The 22,241-nt window shown below is 42.1% G+C and overlaps 1 protein-coding gene across 8 annotated transcripts in view; it reads right to left on the reverse strand.

The window, feature by feature from the left end:
- Positions 1-1,398: 1,398 nt before the first annotated feature.
- The window catches only part of SCHIP1 (schwannomin interacting protein 1), an 867,777-nt gene continuing 846,934 nt past the window's right edge, over positions 1,399-22,241 (reverse strand). For all 8 annotated transcript variants that reach the window (XM_077290656.1, XM_077290658.1, XM_077290657.1 and 5 more), the window contains 6 exons: positions 17,733-17,851; positions 14,000-14,117; positions 12,980-13,177; positions 9,342-9,465; positions 7,929-8,022; positions 1,399-2,032 (listed from right to left, as the gene is read on the reverse strand). In XM_077290656.1, coding sequence (XP_077146771.1) covers positions 1,981-2,032; positions 7,929-8,022; positions 9,342-9,465; positions 12,980-13,177; positions 14,000-14,117; positions 17,733-17,851 — 705 coding nt within the window. In that variant the 3' untranslated portion in view covers positions 1,399-1,980. The remainder of the gene's footprint in view (positions 2,033-7,928; positions 8,023-9,341; positions 9,466-12,979; positions 13,178-13,999; positions 14,118-17,732; positions 17,852-22,241) is intronic.

Consider the following 22,241-nt stretch of genomic DNA (forward strand, 5'->3'; position numbering starts at 1 on the left):
ATGTTGTCTCTGTCCAAATATATATGGACTTAAATGTAGTAGTTCGTTGGAAGAATGATCAGATGTTACTTTTGTGTGTACATAGTGAATCAAATGTACTGGGCCAACTACTGATCATGCTGTGGGGAAAGTACCTCAACTGAGTCTATATATTCGTCAGTCATATCTCTCCAGGAATAAGGACATGTATTGTGGCACATACACAGTGATTATGTCCCTATAGAATACCCCTACTCTTCTCTCCCACAATATCCCATCATGGCTTTATAGTGTATGATATGCCTAAAAATGACCCCATTCACACACTCAGTATGGTATTTCCACAGTAAATCCCACCTCATTACTATTTCAACCCACATATATATTATGATTCAACAGTGCCTCTAGTAAAGTATGATGTCAGCACAGTCCACACCCACCACTCAGCATGGGGGTTTACCCACAGCCTCCCACTCAGCATGATGTATGTCCCCCCATAACCTCCCACTCAAAATAATAGCTTGTTCAGTATGGTGTCTCCTACAGCCCCCACTTAATATCATGTCCTTTATCTAGTATGATGACCCCTCACTCAGAATGATGATGCCACAATCCTCTACTCAGTGTGAGGGTCCCCACACCGCTAAACTCAATATGATGGTCCCCATAATTACTGATAATTACTGACGTCATTGCGCCCAATGGCACAGGTTGAGTTGTCGATCAGGGAACCCTTGGATTCCTAATCTACATTCTTTTCAATGGTATTCGCATCTTAAGGATGTGGATACTGCTGAAATTGTGATGACTGGCAGGGGGAGTGACCCAAGGCCGAAAGGCACCAGGACCCCTGACTCACGGGCCCCATAGTGGCCATGTGATCTGCCACTTTGGGCAGTATGCTCCTTCTTACATTCACATGAATGCTCTTACAGTGTTCTTTATTGGGAAAAAAGTAAGCCCCTGCCAGATTTCTCTGGCAGCGGCTTATTAACCCGTGACATTGTCTGTTGCATTATAGCTGGGAGGGCCCATGTACTGCACATTAGATGGTCGTTGGACTATAATTTGTATTGGGGCCTTTAGGCTGAGAGGGAAGAACCTATGTTTCACATTCCCTACAGGGTCATTGTCTTGTGTTTTCATTGGTGGGAGCTCTTCCCAAAATTCTATTGTTGGGTTGGCATGCTGTACACACAAAAGATATATTTACAAATGCATATATACATTATATGTACTACATATATGGAAGTGAAAAAACATGGACCATGAAAAAGTGGAAATAATAATATGAAGTTAACATGGAGAATTAGATTCTTCGGTTCAACGTTATAAATACAAGCCCGTCGCTGTCTGATATCGGAGGGCAGCTCAGACACCCACAGATCATGCCAGACAAAAGACAGTAACATACAAAACAAATGTTTAAAGTTTATTTTACATATTTATACATAAAACCTTTGAATGTGACCTTTCCTTTTAATCCAGTTGAATAATACGCACATCTAAAAATGGAAGTCAGATAATCAACATTCACAAAATGTTGACAAGTGACTGAATTATACAAGATACAGAAAGCTACAATTTTACGATGAGGCAGGCGTGTAGTTGTTGACTTGTTTAGCACCGTCAATAACATTTGTGTCTGAGAACTACAGTGAAGAAAAGGTAGTTATAGGTAAAATACTGATCAAATTAAACGATTTGCAAATGAAAAAAATAAATACAATTTGTAACTATTCTCTGTCTCTTTATCCACAGTCTGTAATGGCATAAGTACTGTACATATATAGATTCTTAATAAAATGCCGGGTATTAAGTGGCACGAGTAAAAAGTTAAAATAAATTAGGAAGCAGAGGCCAAATCACTGGACATAAAGCTTCGGACATCAAAGACTAACACTGATTTTTCTTGTGTATCATCTTGAGCATCAGCATTTTGACAACCACAAAAGCAAAATAAAAGTTTAGCTTGTTCCTAAGGTTCAATGGCTTTTTGCTTTATTTTGTTGGCATTTTCTCTGCCATGTGCTTCTGCTGACTTTCAGCATGTCTGTGGAAAAGGAGAAAAAAAGAAAGAAAACAGTGTTAACTTCATGAACAAGATCAGTTAATTCACACTTAAAGGGGGCTACCGGGGATATTTTTTCCCGATTGGCTACTAACTTATCGGCAGGTAGTTGCTAGCTACCTGCTGATTCTTCCCAGTCATGATCTCTGCCAGCTCAGGCGGTGATCCTCATGCTTCCGGTGACCCTACGTCACCAAAGCAGCACCTTCTCTTCTGTTCTGCTCTGATAATAAGGCGTCACTACTGAAGTCCTGCTGATCGACAGCAGGCTCCTTGCAGTGAGGCCGTGGGTAGCTGGCTGTCAATCTGTGCAATGCAAATCAGTGCCAAGGGTGAAATATTCGGCTCCCCAGCACCTACTTCACAATGATATTTGCAGCGTTATTTAGCGCTGCGGCTTCTATGCCGCTCAGGAATTGAGCAGAACTGTGAATTTAGCATTTCTCTGAGTGGAGAACCAAACACCAACAGTAACTAACAAATAAAGCAGAGTATTGGCAAAGATATTCAACAATGCATGTAAATTAGCTGTACATACGCCTCACAAATTTGGAATGTTCCTTTTAAATGGATTTATGATAAAAAATCCCCCACCCACCGACAAGTTTACTTGGGCTAAATGGGGCACTGGTAGCTGCAGCCCTAATATTTTCTCTAGTCCTCTCCAACCCTAAGGCCACGTGAACACATTCAGTATTTCGTCAGTATTTTACATCAGTATTTATAAGCCAAAACCAGGGTTGGAACAATCAGAGGGAAAATATAATAGAAACACATCACCACTTCTGGATTTATCACCCACTCCTGGTTTTGACTTAAAAATACTGATGTAAAAAACTCACCAAATACTGAGCGTGTGCATGTGGTCTTATATGGTTGCCACTGGCCATCTTTCAGAGACTGTGTTATCATCTCCGGTGACATTTCCCAACTCCGGTCCTCAAGAGCCACCAACAGGTCATGTTTTCAGGATTTCCTTAGTATTGTACAGGTGATTGAATGCTTGCCTGTCCAGGTGATGCAATTATCACCTGTGTAATACTAAGGAAATCCTGAAAACATGACCTGTTGGTGGCTCTTGAGGACCGGAGGGAACACTGTTCTAAATGAAGGGGAGAAAGTAAAGCACTGACCCTCCAAGATAAGGGCACGTGAAAAAAATCTCCCCATATTGCCGGGGTCACACTTGCGAGTTTCTCGCATTGCACTCACAAGTGCGACCCCAGCCTATCTCAGCTTTCTGGATCTGAGTGTGACATTAGTGGTATGGGGACCCTTCACGTTTCTATTTCAGCTGTTTCACACAACAGGCTCTAAGACCGGGCAGCATGGTGGCTCACCGCACCATGACCGGCCCTAATGCTGAGCTGTTGTCAGTCAATGCCGGGGGCATGGTTACAGCCGCCACTCACTACACACCGATCAATGCTTGAGCCCGCGCCGTATCCGCCCCTGTGACTGAAACCCAAACGCTACAGAGAAAAAGTTCTGTCCTCCCAGCAGCGGAGGTCTAAACGCTATTAACCTGCAGATCCCATATCTGCAGGTTAACAGTGTTTTTCACATGATAGGTTCCCTTTAAGATGATTAGCCCAATTGTCCCAATATGTAGTCACTCGGAAGTAGTCACATGTGTACGTATGGCACATTCAGTCCAGAAAACATACCAGTATGTACAGTGTCGTCTCTGTATATGTATAATGAAAAATAATCTGTCACCAGGTTTTTCCTATACTGTTATATGAAAAAGTTTGGGCACTCCTATTAATCTTAAGCTTAATGTTTTAAAAAATTTTTTTTTTTGCAACAGCTATTTCAGTTTCATATATCTAATAACTGTTGGACACAGTAATGTTTCTGCCTTGAAATGAGGTTTATTGTACTAACAGAAAATGTGCAATCTGCATTCAAACAAAATTTGACAGGTGCATTAGTATGGGCACCCTTATCACTTTCTTGTTTTAAATACTGCTACCTACTTTTTACTGACTTACTAAAGCACTTTTTTTGGTTTTGTAACCTCATTGAGCTTTGAACTTCCTAGCCAGGTGTATGCAATCATGAGAAAAGCTACTTAAAGTGGCCACTTGCAAGTTGTTCTCCTGTTTGAATCTCCTCTGAAGAGTGGCATCATGGGCTCCTTAAAACAACTGTCAAATGATCTGAAAACAAAGATTATTCAACATAGTTGTTCAGGGGAAGGATACAAAAAGCTGTCTCAGAGATTTAACCTGTCAATTTCCACTGTGAGGAACATAGTAAGGAAATGGAAGAACACAGGTACAGTTCTTATTAAGGCCAGAAGTGGCAGGCCAAGAAAAACATCAGAAAGGCAGAGAAGAAGAATGGTGAGATCAGTCAAGGACAATCCTCAGACCACCTCCAGAGAGCTGCAGCATCAACTTGCTGCAGATGGTGTCACTGTGCATCGGTCAACTATACAATGCACTTTGCACAAGGAGAAGCTGTATGGGAGAGTGATGCGAAAGAAGTCGTTTCTGCAAGCACGCCACAAACAGAGTCGGCTGAGGTATGCAAAAGCACATTTGGAGAAGCCAATTTCTTTCTGGAAGAAGGTCCTGTGGACTAATGAAACCAAAATTGAGTTGTTTGGTCATAAAAAAAGGTGTTATGCATGGCGGCAAAAAAACCACAGCATTCCAAGAAAAACACTTGCTACCCACAGTAAAATTTGGTGGAGGTTCCATCATGCTTTGGGGCTGTGAGGCCAATGCCGGCACCGGGAATCTTGTTAAAGTTGAGGGACGCATGGATTCCTCTCAGTATCAGCAGATTCTTGACAATAATGTTCATGATTCAGTGACAAAGTTGAAGTTACGCAGGTGATGGATCTTTCAGCAAGACAATGATCCAAAACATCGCTCCAAATCTACTCAGGCATTCATGCAGAGGAACAATTACACTGTTCTGGAATGGCCATCCCAGTCCCCAAACCTGAATATCATTGAACATCTGTGGGATCATTTGAAGAGGGCTGTCCATGCTCGGCGACCATCAAACTTAACTGAACTGGAATTGTTTTGTAAAGAGGAATAGTCAAAAATACCTTCATCCAGGATCCAGGAACTCATTAAAAGCTACAGGAAGCGACTAGAGGCTGTTATTTTTGCAAAAGGAGGATCTACTAAATATTAATGTCACTTTTCTGGTGAGGTACCCATACTTATGCACCTGTCAAATTTTGTTTGAATGCAGATTGCACATTTTCTGTTAGTACAATAAACCTCATTTCAAGGCAGAAACATTACTGTGTCCAACAGTTATTAGATATATGAAACTGAAATAGCTGTTGCAAAAAAACCCAATTTTTAGAAAACATTAAGCTTAAGATTAATAGGGGTGCCCAAACTTTTTCATATAACTGTATTATCTGAGAGCAGCATAATGTAGGGGCAGAGAGCCTGAACCCAGTGATGTGTCACTCACTATACTGCTTGCAGTCATTTTAATACAATCACTGTTTTATCTGCTGCATATCTAGCAGTACTCTGAATACTGAGCTCTTTATAACCCCGCCAACAAACACTGAGAAGATGCTTTCTGTATACTCTATGCATAGGCAGAAAGCTGCCGTTCAGTTGTCGGGACAGGGTTACACAGTGCAGGAGACATCTAGACCACTAGTGATAACCTCCAGCTGATAAAACACTAATTTTGTTGAAACTATAACAAGCAACCTAGTAAGTGACACATCATGGGAATCAGTGTCTCTGCCTCTACATCATGCTGCTCTCATATTACATAGCAGTAAAGTAAAGAAAGCATGACATGAGAAACTTGGCTGACAGACAAAAAATCTGTGTCAAGTCTATTAAAATCGCTGGAGTCAATAATCGTCTGCTCTTAGGCTGCAGCGCTCATGGCATAACCATGTCACACGAGCACTAGGAGACCTTGGGGCAACATCGCTGGGACACTACGGGAGTAGGAGGTGAGTACTATGTTTTTTATATTAAATGGGAACACAGCATTTAAGAAGGGTTTGTCCAAGTAAATACTGGTATGCCACAATAATTTTGGGGCAAATCAAACTGTGTAGGTTCTCTATGTGGAGGTTGAGCTGGACCCTGCTATATACCTACTAAATGTTTCCACTAGAGGGATGGGGAGGAATTCGACCAGACTGCTGTTACATCTGTTGACGACAGCTAGATGTTTGATTGCTCTTCATAAGAGACAGACTCCCTCCCCCCCCCCGATCAGAAGGTTTTGGATAGAATAGCCGACATCTGCAGGATGGAGCACATGACAGCATTATTGAATGCAAGTTTGGACAGATTTGAGACCGTCTGGGCTCCCTGGGACTATTTCAGGGCCCAAAACAACAGTTATGAGCATGTTGGTTTTTGAATAGGTTTCTTCTTCCCTTCCCTGTGTATGTCGTGTCTTATTTAGTATTGTGGTTTTATAAGAACTGTAATATGAGTGTGGGGATGGAGTCATCTTAACTTTGCATCATTTAGAACTACTGTTGGACTTTCTATTTCTGTTCTATTGCACAATATGTTTTGATGCCATTTGGGGGAAACGGCTTCCAAGAGTTCACTCTAATTGTATGCGATTCTTTCTGATCCTCTAATTTGTAATTCAAATTGTGATGGTTTGTCTAATTTTTTATAGATAGAGATATGGAAAGGAAAAACTGTTTTTTAAAAAAAATACATTTAACAAAAAACCCATAGGTTGTTTTCAATTGACACATGGCCTTTAAGCAAGACCTCTGCGTTTTTATGTGTCTTCGTTGTGTCCCTGACCTCTGCGTTTTTATTATGTGTCTTCGTTGTGTCCCTGACATCTGCGTTTTTATGTGTCTTCGTTGTGTCCCTGACCTCTGCGTTTTTATTATGTGTCTTCGTAGTGTCCCTATCCTCTGTGCTTTTATTATGTGTCTTCGTTGTGTCCCTGACCTCTGCGTTTTTATTATGTGTCTTCCTAGTGTCCCTAACCTCTGTGCTTTTATTATGTGTCTTCGTTGTGTCCCTGACCTCTGTGTTTTTATGTGTCTTCGTTGTGTCCCTGACCTGCTTGCACCCTGGGATGCAGAACTAAAGTTACAATTTTTTTACCAGCTAGATGATCATTTTGTCATTGAGTTGGTCAGCCTTTAGAGAATTGCATAGTCCTTACTCTTCTCTGCTCTCTAGGGTAAGGTTAAGTTTTACATTCAATCACATGAATGTCTATTTTGCCTCGAGTTAAAATAAAAAAAGAACATAAAATGAATTTATGACCACAAATTCACAGTCTATTCACAAATATTCACATTGCACAGAGAGATAAGCCTAGATGAATCCCGTTTTCACCATGTGTGGTCCTGTTTCCTATCCAAATATCCCACATATGACCCAAAGTAACCAACCGTCACATAATTTACTGACAGAGCAGCCCTTTGTAGCAGTGCCAGGTAGGCTAAGGTTAAATCTTAGCTCTGCAGGCTTAGATTAGTATACCTGGCTAGCTCTGCATATAAACAGGCTAGGTGTTCATCTAATTCAGTCTGCTGGGGAGGCAGAGCAGACTGGATGTGTTTTGAAGTTGAAGAGAGAACAAGCAAGAATTTCTTTGAGAAAAGGCTGCAGTTTTGTTTGACCGGCCTGGGGCTAGCTCAGCCATGCATGAGTAGCCAGGGCATATACACTTTAGTTAGTGCCTGACAAAGCTAGGCACCTATGTTTATGATTTTGTTGTGTTGGTGCTGTGCAACCTATGGAAGGCAATAAAAACTGCATGTGTTTGAACCAAAACTGCATTGCCTGTGTGAACACTACCTAAGGCCTAATGCCTACCAGAGAAAGTGAAGCCCTACGCCTTCTATACATTTCTTAGTATGAGACCATGTATGAAATATTCCTCTTACCTTGTCAAGTCTTCAATATCTACAAGCATTGCATCTTGTTCCATGTGCAATTCATCACGGATAAGGAGAAGCTGGACTAATTCTTCATTCAAGCCTGAAAGAATAGCGCTCATATTTTATATGTTGTACACAGATTGATCAAGGCACAATTATTAACCCATTATCTACCAATGTCCTTTTTTTGGGACGCCTAATCATTAGCTTCTAGCAGCTATGATTTTATAATTTTTATAATTAGGTCCAATTTTTCGTGTTGTGTTTGTAAAATGAATGTTTTCAAAATAGGAAATCATGTCATTGTCATTTTTAATTGAATATTGGGACGCCCTTTTCTAAAAAATCCGTACTTGTAAAAATTTTGCAAATTATGTTTCTGATTCATTAGGACCCAAATCATTAAAAATCTGTCATTAAAAAAAAAAAAATTCCTAATTTGGCAAGTAATGTGTTAAGACATATTAGAAATGGCTTAAAGGGGTTGCCTGGCCTTCGGGTATAAGTCTGCAGCCATTGTAGGTGACTGCAGAGTTATGAATTCTACGCGCTGTGAGACTTCTCTGGTGCGGCCGCCAGGAGCGGGCAGTCATGTGACTGTAAGTATGCGATTTGCATACTTTCGGCCACATTCTGACTAGTCGTGTCTGGCCTCACTCAATACACTTGCACTGAGTGAGTTCTCACACGTCTAGTCGGCATGTAACCGCATATTCACAAATTGCATACTCGCAGTCACGTGCCAGCACTGGAGAATCTTGTCAGAGTGGGTGCGCTCAATGCAAGGATTCACTAGTCGGCAGTGGCTACCTTATGTGAGTTACAAAGTGACCAGGTGACATAAAATAAGAGCAAAACTATGCTAATAACCGGCTGCTATTGGACTGCAGTGCTCTCCCTTCTTCCGCTTGTCTGACATTCTTCCAAGGGACGATTGGCTGCAGTGCTCACGTGACAAAACAACGCCACATGAGTCCTGTCAGACCCAGTGTGGACATAACTGGAATGGACACTTGTGGGGGACATGATTATATGTATACTGTATATTATCTTACAAGGGGAATGTCTTCATTTAAAAAAAAGGATATCCAACGTAGTGGGCAACCTCCATATGTCATAAAACTAGTATTACTGAAATAACACTTTTAAAAAAAGGCACCATTGGGAACCCTAATCTGGTCTGTCTCCACACTGACAATATCTAGCAGGGCCTCACCAGTGTTCCACAACAAAATAAGAAATATGTTAATAATTTTATATTATATAGCCATTTATATAGGCATAACATAACATCAGCACAAAAGGAGATGAATCTGAGATTGCTACAGCCACATAAAGCTCTCCACAGCTGCACTTCACAATAACCGGGGACAAGAGGCACCTCACAGTTTCAGCTTAGATATGACCCCAAATACTTACTTTCAATCTGAGAGTGAAGATCATTCACAATGACCTGTAACTGGCCAATCGTCATATCCCTCAGGTCAGTGGGCTTCAAGCTTCTCTTCATCAGGCATTCACTGATGTGCGGCATGTGCGGTAACTACAGGGGACAAATGGTCAGTGAGAGTAGCACAACACTCCTCCAGCAGGTGGCAGCACATGCACACTGTGTAATAGCAAGGTGCCACTAATGTACTGAGCGTTCATCCAGGACCACAGAACAGACACATTTATTCTAAGCTTTCCTAGCTGGCTACAATGACAATATCATGCTTAACCCTTTAAGGACCAGGCCTAATCTGGCCTTAATGTCCACACACCATTTCACATTTTTTCATCATTGCATTCTAGGAGGTGGAATGAATAAAAAACTAAGTCTGGATTATTAACTTTTTTTTCAACACCGTTTACCATCCAGTATAATTGACATGCTATTTTTTCTGCAGGTTGATTTGATTTTGACAATATCAAATGTATTTAATTTATTATTTTATTTTTCCTACTTTTGACAAAGTTGTGGGGGAACTTATTGTAGGACAAAGCTGTAGTTTTCACTGGCCCCATATTTGCATAGATTTGACTTTTAGATTACTTTTTTTTCCATTTATTTGGTAGTGATGATCAGTGCAGTCTGGCAATGTCTGTTTGCATTCATTGTGCAAGATAAAGAAGCCTTCGGTTGTATAGTATGGGCCAATATGATTACAATGATATCCAATTTGTAACATTTTTATTTTTGCTTTACTACTTGTATACAGGAAAATAACTTTAAAAAGAAAATCATTCTGAAAGCCATAATTATTTTATTTCCTAACACAGAGCCCTATGAAGACTTATTTTGTGTAACAATCTGTAGTTGTAATTGGTACCATTGGAATCCATATGATTTTTTTATCTTTTTTTTTTTTCATTTTATGCCAGATGGGATTAACAAAAGGCAATTCTGGAGTAGTTTTTTTCTATTTTGTGGTGTCCCCAATGTGGGAAAATATAATTACCGGTATATAGTTTTATTGTACTGGTCAGCATGGGTTTTGTGAAACCAGATATGTTTCTTGTTTTTGGACATTTCTTTTAGATTAAACTATTTTTTAATTGTAAAAATTTGATTTTTTTTTACATTTTATTAAACACATAACATTTTTTTCCACAATATTTATTAGTCCTATAAGGATATTTCAGCATGCAATACTTAGCCTGGCTACCTACGTAATGCATTGCAATTAGTGTTATCCTGAAAGGAAGCCTAATAGATCATGCTTCTGTCTTTCAACTACGACAGACTCAGAGGCCAGTGTTAGGTCTCCGGGTTATCATGGCATTCATTGGCTCCCCGGGGTCACGTTGCGTGAAGCTGACAGAGTGATGGAGGGAACGATCTCCCTATGTCAAACTACTTAAATGCCACTGTCTTTATTGACTGTGGCATGCAAGGGGTTGATGAAGCCACTGTTAGGTGTTGACAGCTCTCATTCCACCTGCTGTGTCTGTGGTAGCAGCAGGGAATTAGCACTGTTAGATAGAGGGAGTCTTGAGATTATGATTCTGGAGTGAAGGTATGTTCTATTAGTATGTGAAAAGGCAGTGCAGTGATGGAAACTATGTAAAAGCGGGTTATCCAGTTCTTTAAATGGAATATCTGAAAAAAATGTGCCTGCCTGTTATGCCTGGCAACAGTCTTTGCCAACACTGAGCGGTCACAGACCGCTCCCGGCGGTGATTCAGCTGCTTTTTCTGACATCACGTCGATAAAGCGGCGTCTTCTTTTGCCAACTACTATATCATCGGGGCGTGACTTCCAAAGTTATGCTGCAGGGTGCTGACTGTCAATCAGCATGATGTTGGCAGTCCTGTCCTGTCAACAGAGATGATAGAAAAAGAAGCCACCTCTCTGTGGATGTGATGTCAGCAGAAGCAGCTGAATCGCCAGCAGGAGCGGTCTGTGACAGCTCTGTGCCAGCGAAGAACAGTGTCGGGCACAACAGGCAAGCACGTAGCAACTACGTGCCTGTTATTGCTTAGGCACATTTTATTTTTACAAATTCTCAGATATACCCTAGAATACTGATGTCAAATTCTTACGCTACATTTACATGGGAATATTTCTATTACCAGCACTTTTTTAACCCTTTAACACAATCTGATATGATCGGTATAAGGGTAGAATATTATTATTTATTTTTAGAGCACCACTGATTCCATGGTGCTGTACATGTTAATAATCATTTTTACTATCACTGGAAGCAAAAGAGAATATACAGGCATTACAGCCAAGGATCACAGCTGATTCTGTGGGGTGAAACATTTCCCTGCCCGTTTCAAAACATATTTTAACTCTTCTTCAAAAAATCAGCTGTGATCCCCTACTGTAATAATAATAATAATTTTATTTATATAGCACCAATATATTCCGCAGCGCTTTACAATTATAGAGGGGACTTGTACAGACAATAGACATTACAGCATAACAATAAACACAGATCAAAACAGATACCAGGAGGAATGAGGGCCCTGCTCGCAAGCTTACACTCTATGAGGAAAAGGGAAGACACGAGAGGTGGATGGTAACAATTGCTTTCGTTGTTCGGACCAGCCATAGTGTAAGGCTCGCATGTTCATGTAAAGCTGCATGAACCGGTTATCAGCCTAAGTATGTAGCAGTACAGACACAGAGGGCTATTAACTGCATAAAGTGTATGAGAACACGATGCGAGGAACCTGACTATGGTTTAAGTTTTTTGGATGGGCCACACAGGGATAGTTAGGTTAATGCGTTGAGGCGGTAGGCCAGTCTGAACAAATGCGTTTTTAGGGCACACTTAAAACTGTGGGGATTGGGGATTAATTGTATTAACCTAGGTAGTGCATTCCAAAGAATCGGCGCAGCACGTGTAAAGTCTTGGAGACGGGAATGGGAGGTTCTGATTATTGAGGATGCTAACCTGAGGTCATTAGCGGAGCGGAGGGCACGGGTAGGGTGGTAGACTGAGACCAGAGAGGAGATGTAGGGTGGTGCTGAGCCATGGAGTGCTTTGTGAATGAGGGTAATAGTTTTGTACAGGATTCTGGAGTGGATGGGTAACCACCAGTGTAATATCTGTATACTCTTTAGCTTCCTCCCCTGCCCAGGAGCTGTGGTATGATCAGACCATGTTCCTGTATGGTCAGACACAGCCATTACACAGTACACAGCAGGGGCACATTTATAAGATTATCTCTGCACAGGAACATTTTTACCACATCCAATTGTGGAACCTATTATTACTCCAAGATGTGTTAATTTAAATGTATCATGTTTGTGGGAAAATCCCTTTAACTAAAAAGAAGTTACCGTAATCATCAACTTCGAAAATGCAAAATCTATTGGAGGTCCATAAAAAAAACCTTAATATGGCGTCACATAATGGATCTCCTATAAATTTAGTATTTTATGACGATGCTGGCAAAAACTTATTTTTACTCTTCAGAGGTTAGCCTGGAGACCCCTTATTGTTTGGCCGTTACATCAGGACAGTGGTCGATAAATGCTGTCTAATGCACTTGTACACCTTAGTGCGGACAGCACAAAACAGGTATGTAACGTCTTATGTCACTGTACAGACTCTCTCACTTACAAGATCTGCAACAGGAGATTTCTTCCGATTCTGTTTCTCCACCTCCACCTGCATCTTGGCCATGGGTTTCACCATAGCCAATGCCATCTTGGCTTCAGCCTGCAGCTTTTTCTGTCGGGAGATAAAATCCATGTCTTCAAAGGATTCGGACTCCTCCTCAGTAGTGTCTCTGTCGGAGTATGAAGAACTCTGCTTGCTCTACATAACAAAGTTACAAAGACAGTTCACAAATAAAACATTAATGATGAATTGATGCCTTTTCTGAGTAATAGGTCAGTATAAATGAGTTCAGTGTGGTCCTTATAGTAACTGGATATTGCCTAAAAAGTTCATAGGTCTCAGTGGTGCCTGTATTAGTATGAAGACCCACTTATGGGAAGATAGAGAGGACAGCAGTGGCACGTCTCTGGGTACTAAAATGGGTTGACTGTGTAAAATAAGAAATTTCCCAGAGGCATGGTGCTGTAAAACAGCAAACTACATGATACTCCCAAGCATCCACCACTAAGTTCCATGGTCTACACTGAAGGAGAGAGATTAGACGTAACTGTTCCACCAGTAGGTGGACCACTGTGGCCTGTGATTGTCTGCAGCGGGCAGATTACTTGCATAGCTAATGCCAATGGCAGGGCCATGGAGGTCCAGCTGCTGATGGAATTGTGATGTCTCCTCTTCTTAGTACAGACCATAAAGTGGCCTGCACCGAATCCAGGTGAGCACTGATAAGAATCTCTTACTCCCAAGTTTCTGGAGAAATGTTCTTTTTGCTGTACAACCCCTTTAAAAGTGGTTTCTGCTACAACACATAGGCATTATTCTGCTGGTTTACTACAGATTTTCACATTTGAAAAGTTAGGTATTTGGCTACATTTTCTACTGGATAAAGAGAACAGAAGTATAGTAATACCAGTAGCAACCACAAGAGGGAGCATGAAACTACAGTTCTGGTAAAATGACTGGGTGTAAAGCCATGTGCAGGAAAGTTCCCTGCAGTATGATGCTCTCAGTAATTAAACGTACCATTGGGGACAACGGGGTATCCAGGCTTGTTTCAGTTTTGCTGTCATCAGCATCGCTGTCCTTGTCACTTCCGCTGTCATTTACAAAACAGATCTGTAAATTCATCCCACTTTGGAGCCTGAAGAATGAAGATAGGAGACATTTACTTATACCTTATTAGCATCAATGACACCTCTCATCAGCTGAATGGCAAGAAAATAAGAAAACCTGGTACCATTCAGTTATTTATATAGCACCAACATAGACACAATATATTCATCATCAGTCAGTACTGCTAGCATGTCATATACACGACAATAATATAGAGTTGGAACGAAAAGTTTTGAGACTAACACAAATTTTGGTTCCCACAAAGTTCCCAATTTTAGTTTTTATAGTGGCAATTAACTCTAGATTGTTATAAAGAAAGAGCAGATGGATTGCAAATAATTTCTAAGCCATTCTTTTCTGGGAATATTAACCAGGACAAGGCAGCTGAAATCACTCTGTCATGTTGATTGAATTAAAAGTCTGGTACTGGAAATCTTTGCCTTCTGTTAACCATGGTTACCGCCACTTGTATCCATTACTATTTTGCATCACAAAGGGCATTACCTGCAAGGCTATTGCTGATTGTAAAATTGCCCCAAAATCAGCCATTTATTGGACCATTAGTAAATTCAAACAGAGAAGTTCAATAAATATGAAGATTGCTTTAGGATACAAAAGAAAGTTCAGCAAATGCTAGCACCATTTCCTAAGGAAGCTTCAGCCACGAGATCAGCTCCACACCATCACATAGCTTGCTCCGGAATGGCAGCAGGCAGGGGTCAGCTCATGTACACACAGTGAGGTGAAGGCTTTTGGAGGCTGAACTGGTGTCAAGAAGATCAGCAAAAAAGGCACTTCCAAGAAAAACATCAAGGACAGACTGAAATTCAGCAGGAATTGAGTGCTACCAGGAGTCCTGTCATGGCAGCAGTAAAGCATCCTGACATCATTCATGTGTAGTAGTGTAGTGTTGCTTTTCATCCAAGGGAGGGGGCTCACTCATAATTTCGCCCAAGAAAATTGCCCTGAATAAAGAACAGTACCTAAATATCTTCAAAGAGCAACTTCCCCCAACGATCCAGGAGCAATTTGGTGATGATCAATGTCTTTTCCAGCATGATGGAGACCATGTCACAAAGCGGAAGTGATAACTAGGTGGCTCAGTGAACAAATATTGAGATCAGAGGAGTTTCCTAGCCATGGACCCAAAATTTCAATCATATTGAAAACATGTCTCGAAAAGTGGGAGGACAAAAAAACAAAACACAGAAATTGTAATAAACTCCAAGCATCGAATATACAAGAATGGACTGTAATCAGTCAGGATCTGGCCCAGAAACTGATATCTAGCAATTCAGACTGAATTTCAGAAGTCTTTAAAAAAAAAAAAAAGAATACACTGAAAATATTGGGTTTTTGCATAAACTTGATATACAAGTGCTTCTCACAAAATTAGAATATCATCAAAAAAGTTAATTTATTTCAGTTTTCAATACAAAAAGTGAATCTCATATATTATATAGAGTCATTACAAACAGAGTGATCTATTTCAAGTGTTTATTTCTGTTAATGTTGATGATTATGGCTTACAGCCAATGAAAACCCAAAAGTCATTATCTCAGTAAATTAGAATACTTTATAACACCAGCTTGAAAAATGATATTAAAATTCGAAATGTTAGCCTGCTGAAATGGTAGCACCTGTATTTGTCAATATACATATATATACAATTATATATAATTGTTCCCCAGTAACCATAGAAACAAATGACAAAAAGATCTAAAAACATTAAATCAGCAAATTTGTCAAAAAAAACAAAATTTGTGTCAGTCAGAAATCTTTTAAATATCACGCTGATACATTATAGAATTTCCAGTGAAGGCCTGTGCATTCTGAAGCAGGATAGCAGGGGATCGCTAGACTTGCTTGCAGTAAATGTGGACCAAAGTAACTAAGCACTAGGTGGCGCTGTCTACCAGTCATGCAGGATGGCGCATCCTGAACAGAAGATACAGTCACACTCATTGCTCAATCTAAGAATGGCCAATTCATAAAAAGACTCACAAAAAGATTACATTTCAGTATACACGCCAGAAACATACGGATAGGTCAAGTTCCTTCCTGAGAAATTAGTTGTAGTGCATGAAAAGGGGAACTGAGATTGTAGGTCTCATTCCGAAAAGAAAATGATGTAATGACAATGTCTGAATAGCGCTGTGGAATCAACAGCAATTCATGAACATTTTATTGTGTGGAGCTTGCTAAATGTGAGGGCAAACAGACGTACGGGTATATAGAAGGAATTAGATGCAAGTACCATTGTGTATCCCATTCTTACATCCCTCTCATTTTATAGAACAAAAGACACTTTGGAGTAAATTGCACTTGATATCAGAGCACGCGTGTAATCGCAGGATTTCATTTTAATCCAATTAGCAAGCAGGATATTAACATTTTCTGGGAAGGGAGAAGACTGACTACAAACACATGGAAGGTAATGAGCTGGGTCTTCACTATATCATTAGCACTCTGCACTGCAAAGCCTGAAAATACCTGGATGTCATCTTTAGGATTAGCCTAGATTCTAATGTGGCAATGTGTCATCCTTGTTCATGAAAATAGCCTCTTAACAGAGGAAGAGAACAAAGACTCCAGTACCACCTGCAGTAGTAATCTGAAAAGTCAATACCAACTCTTTTCTTTACTCCTTAGATCTCCTGTCAGAGGTCTCTCCCCCAGCCAATAAGTTCTCCTGCTTTGCACTGATGAGGGGCAAGCATCCATGAAACATGTCTGTAAATGAAGGTTTTGCTTTGGCTTCTTACCCTAAGTGATGTGGGGCAAGACCCTTTAAAGAGTTGATATTACCTTTTAGAATTGCTGCCTCCAGTAGCTGGCACTAGAGCTCCAGTTCTCTTCTTCTGTGTAGAATCCATTAACATATTTCATGTCCCAAGGAAGCATTACTGACCTAGAAGTCGCCCTTCACCAACTCAATGCTCTTCCAAAAGAAAAATCTGCCCCCTTACACATCATGTTTGTTATAAATCAATCTTTACATTGTATATTTTTTCCAGTTTCATAAATGAATTGCTGAAATGAATGGCCTGATGCTAACCGTCAGTCTTCAATACACATTCTGCAACGTGTTCTGGCCCCATAGCCTTAGACAAACATATGTCAATCACCTTCCATATGAAAAAGATTAATCCCAAAATACAAAGTTATGCTGTACTCATAAAATAGGTGATAATTTTATGATTGCTGTGGGTGGGACCATCAGTGGTCCCGATAACGGGGCTCTGCAGTCCCATCTTGAATGGAGCGCAGGATGGACCTATGCTCTGTCTTTTCATTGATGAGCGTGTCCATCTCTGCTCAGCAAATGATCCCCCATTTTATAGATGGGGATAACTTGTTATTTGGGGAATTGCTCTTTAATATCCACATCTTAACTAGAATCATTGACTATAACTAGTCTGTGGACAATCACGATAATTACATGGATATTCACCACACCAGCACTACTGGCGAAGACTGAACAGCAGAAGCAGTGTTAACATGTGGACAGAAGTCAAGCGGCTGGCTTCTTCACATAGCTTTATTGCGTAGCAACGACTTCTTTGTATACGTTTATAGTACTTCTACTTTTATTGCGCTATATAAATAATATACAGATATATACACAAAAATAATATTGTACCTGGAAGACAAACTTGGCTTCCCACTTTTGCTGCAGCTGGTGTAGAGACCAGGGCCATCATCGAAAAAACTTCCCAGTGCCAACTTTTGCCTGATGGATTCTCTTTCATTCTTCTGAGCCTAACAAAAGTCACAAGAAAGACAGGTAAGAAAAAATGTATGAAGCCCAGAAAAATAATGTGCAGTAAGATTACATTTAATTGGAAAATGATTGTATACAACAAATGTTTGTAGTGTCTGAGCACTGGATCGAGGAGAATAGGAGCTGATCTGCAGTACCCGGCAGTGGCCACTGAACTGTAACGGAGCTGTGCTGATCACCACCGTGCACTGCTTACATCTGGCTGATGGCAGCACCCACAGCGATATTAGGAGCTGATCTGCAGTACCCGGCAGTGGCCACTGAACTGTAATGGAGCTGTGCTGATCACCGCCGTGCACTGCTTACATCTGGCTGATGGCAGCACCCACAGCGATATTAGGAGCTGATCTGCAGTACCCGGCAGTGGCCACTGAACTGTAATGGAGCTGTGCTGATCACCGCCGTGCACTGCTTACATCTGGCTGATGGCAGCACCCACAGCAATATTAGGAGCTGATCTGCAGTACCCGGCAGTGGCCACTGAACTGTAATGGAGCTGTGCTGATCACCGCCGTGCACTGCTTACATCTGGCTGATGGCAGCACCCACAGCAATATTAGGAGCTGATCTGCAGTACCCGGCAGTGGCCACTGAACTGTAACGGAGCTGTGCTGATCACCGCCGTGCACTGCTTACATCTGGCTGATGGCAGCACCCGCAGCGATATTAGGAGCTGATCTGCAGTACCCGGCAGTGGCCACTGAACTGTAACGGAGCTGTGCTGATCACCGCCGTGCCCTGCTTACATCTGGCTGATGGCAGCACCCACAGCAATATTGGGAGCTGATCTGCAGTACCCGGCAGTGGCCACTGAACTGTAACGGAGCTGTGCTGATCACCGCCGTGCCCTGCTTACATCTGGCTGATGGCAGCACCCGCAGCGATATTAGCAGCTGATCTGCAGTACCCGGCAGTGGCCACTGAACTGTAATGGAGCTGTGCTGATCACCGCCGTGCACTGCTTACATCTGGCTGATGGCAGCACCCGCAGCGATATTAGGAGCTGATCTGCAGTACCCCGCAGTGGCCACTGAACTGTAATGGAGCTGTGCTGATCACCACCGTGCACTGCTTACATCTGGCTGATGGCAGCACCCGCAGCGATATTAGCAGCTGATCTGCAGTACCCGGCAGTGGCCACTGAACTGTAACGGAGCTGTGCTGATCACCGCCGTGCCCTGCTTACATCTGGCTGATGGCAGCACCCACAGCGATATTAGGAGCTGATCTGCAGTACCCGGCAGTGGCCACTGAACTGTAATGGAGCTGTGCTGATCACCACCGTGCACTGCTTACATCTGGCTGATGGCAGCACCCACAGCGATATTAGGAGCTGATCTGCAGTACCCGGCAGTGGCCACTGAACTGTAATGGAGCTGTGCTGATCACCACCGTGCACTGCTTACATCTGGCTGATGGCAGCACCCACAGCGATATTAGGAGCTGATCTGCAGTACCCGGCAGTGGCCACTGAACTGTAACGGAGCTGTGCTGATCACCGCCGTGCCCTGCTTACATCTGGCTGATGGCAGCACCCACAGCGATATTAGGAGCTGATCTGCAGTACCCGGCAGTGGCCACTGAACTGTAATGGAGCTGTGCTGATCACCACCGTGCACTGCTTACATCTGGCTGATGGCAGCACCCACAGCGATATTAGGAGCTGATCTGCAGTACCCGGCAGTGGCCACTGAACTGTAATGGAGCTGTGCTGATCACCACCGTGCACTGCTTACATCTGGCTGATGGCAGCACCCACAGCGATATTAGCAGCTGATCTGCAGTACCCGGCAGTGGCCACTGAACTGTAATGGAGCTGTGCTGATCACCGCCGTGCACTGCTTACATCTGGCTGATGGCAGCACCCGCAGCGATATTAGGAGCTGATCTGCAGTACCCGGCAGTGGCCACTGAACTGTAACGGAGCTGTGCTGATCACCACCGTGCACTGCTTACATCTGGCTGATGGCAGCACCCGCAGCGATATTAGCAGCTGATCTGCAGTACCCGGCAGTGGCCACTGAACTGTAACGGAGCTGTGCTGATCACCACCGTGCACTGCTTACATCTGGCTGATGGCAGCACCCGCAGCGATATTAGGAGCTGATCTGCAGTACCCGGCAGTGGCCACTGAACTGTAACGGAGCTGTGCTGATCACCGCCGTGCACTGCTTACATCTGGCTGATGGCAGCACCCGCAATGATACTTTATTCATTACGAATCCTGTACATAAGTCATTAATATAAAAATAGAAATACAAATAGTTGATAGCTGGAGAAAGTTTATAAAGACACTCTAAACAGATAAGTAACATTGTTTTTGCAATGTTTAAAAACAAAGAAAAATACAATTACGGTACATTATACTAAATAAATACATAACACTAATGAGAGAAAATACAAATACGTTACAAAGTAGAGAAGGATTCATTAAAGCATTAAGGTAAGTTCACACTGGGCGTTTTGTGCTGTGTTTTTTTTCTGCAGCAAAACCTGATCATCTTGGCAGGAAAGAAGCTGCGCCAAAAACGCAGATTTAGGTGCGTTTTTTGACGCTTTTTTTTCTCTTTGTGCATGCTAAAAAAGTTGAGTGCACACAGAGAAAAAAAACAACTTCCTGTACATAGATAGAATGAACAGATAGAATGAATAGGATTAACCCCTTCATGACCTTGGGATTTTCTGTGTTCGTTTTTCGCTCCCCTCCTTCCCAGAGCCATAACTTTTTTATTTTTCCGTCAATATGGCCATGTGAGGGCTTATTTGTTGCGAAACAAGTTGTACTTTTGAACGACATCATTGGTTTTAGCATGTCGTGTACTAGAAAACGGGAAACAAAATTCCAAGTGCGGTGAAATTGCAAAAAAAAGTGCAATCCCACTTTTTTGCTAGGTTCACTAAATGCTAAAACTGACCTGCCATTATGATTCTCCAGATCATTACGAATTCATAGACACCTAACATGACTAGGTTATTTTTTATCTAAGTGGTGAAAAAAAATCCAAACTTTGCAAAAAAAAAAAAAAAATAGCGCCATTTTCTGATACCTGTAGTGTCTTCGTTTTTCATGATCTGGGGTCGGTTGAGGGCTTATTTTTTGCATGCCGAGCTGGCGTTTTTAATGATACCATTTCGGTGCAGATACGTTCTATGCAGCAGAAATGCAGGTGTGCTATGAGCGCCGACCACAGGGTGGCGCTCACACCTATCCGGGATCAGTAACCATAGAAATCTCAAGGACCCCTATGGTTACTCTGCAGAAGCATCGCTGACCCCCGTTCATGTGACGGGGGTCAGCGATGTGCTCATTTCCGGCCGGAAGCACCGGTTAAATGCCGCTGTCAGCGTTTGACAGCGGCATTTAACTAGTTAATAGCGGCGGGTGAATCGCGATTTCACCCGCCGTTATTGCGGGCACATGTCAGCTGTTCAAAACAGCTGACATGTCCCGGCTTTGATGCGGGCTCACCGCCGGAGCCCGCATCAAAGCAGGGGATCTGACCTCGGACGTACTATCCCGTCCGAGGTCAGAAAGGGGTTAAATAGATAGAATGAATAGATAGATTGATAAAATAGATTGATAGAATAGATAGATTGATAGGATAGAATAGACTATACATTACCTGCAGTATCCTCTTCCCTGGCATTTTCCCATGGTGTAGAGGTTACCTCAGGTCAGGCTGTGAGGCAGCGCAGGTTCGGTGACGTCACTGCTAGTTACTGAGCCTGCACGCGCTCCAGCTCATTCATTCCCCAGTCGCTTACAGCCGGGACCGGTCACATTTGCAGCGCTCCCGGTTGTAAGCTTTATCTCCCTCAGGTAATGCGTGGGACACTCGTTATATTGGGCTGCGATGGATCAGGGAGTATACTGTTGGTTTATTATTTTATTTCAGAAGATCGATGGCTTCGCTTTGGAATGGCAGAATAATAAAATGGTAAAACTATGTGGTGTTTTATTTCATTAAAAGATTTTTTCTGCATGAGTGTGTTTACTTAACCCTTTAATTACTATAGGAGTAGTAATGGATAGGTGTCTTATTGACGCCTCTCCATTGCTAAGCCGGCTTAATGTCACCTTACAATAGAAAGGTGATATTAACCCCTCATTACCCCGCTTGCCACCACTACAGGGCAAGTGGGAAGAGCCAGGCAAAGCGCCAGAATTGGCGCATCTATTACATGTGCATTTTCTGGGCAGCTTCGGGCTGCTATTTTTAGGTTGGGGGGCCTATATCAATGGCCCATTACCAGCCTGAGAATACCAGCCCCCAGCTGTGAGCTTTAGCAAGGCTGGTTGTCAAAAATAGGGGGGACCCCACTTTTTAAAATTATTTAAACAATTTAAAAAAAAGCGTGAGGATCCCT

Source organism: Ranitomeya variabilis, chromosome 2 (assembly GCF_051348905.1).
Source record: "Ranitomeya variabilis isolate aRanVar5 chromosome 2, aRanVar5.hap1, whole genome shotgun sequence".
Classification (NCBI taxonomy): Eukaryota; Metazoa; Chordata; class Amphibia; order Anura; family Dendrobatidae; genus Ranitomeya; species Ranitomeya variabilis.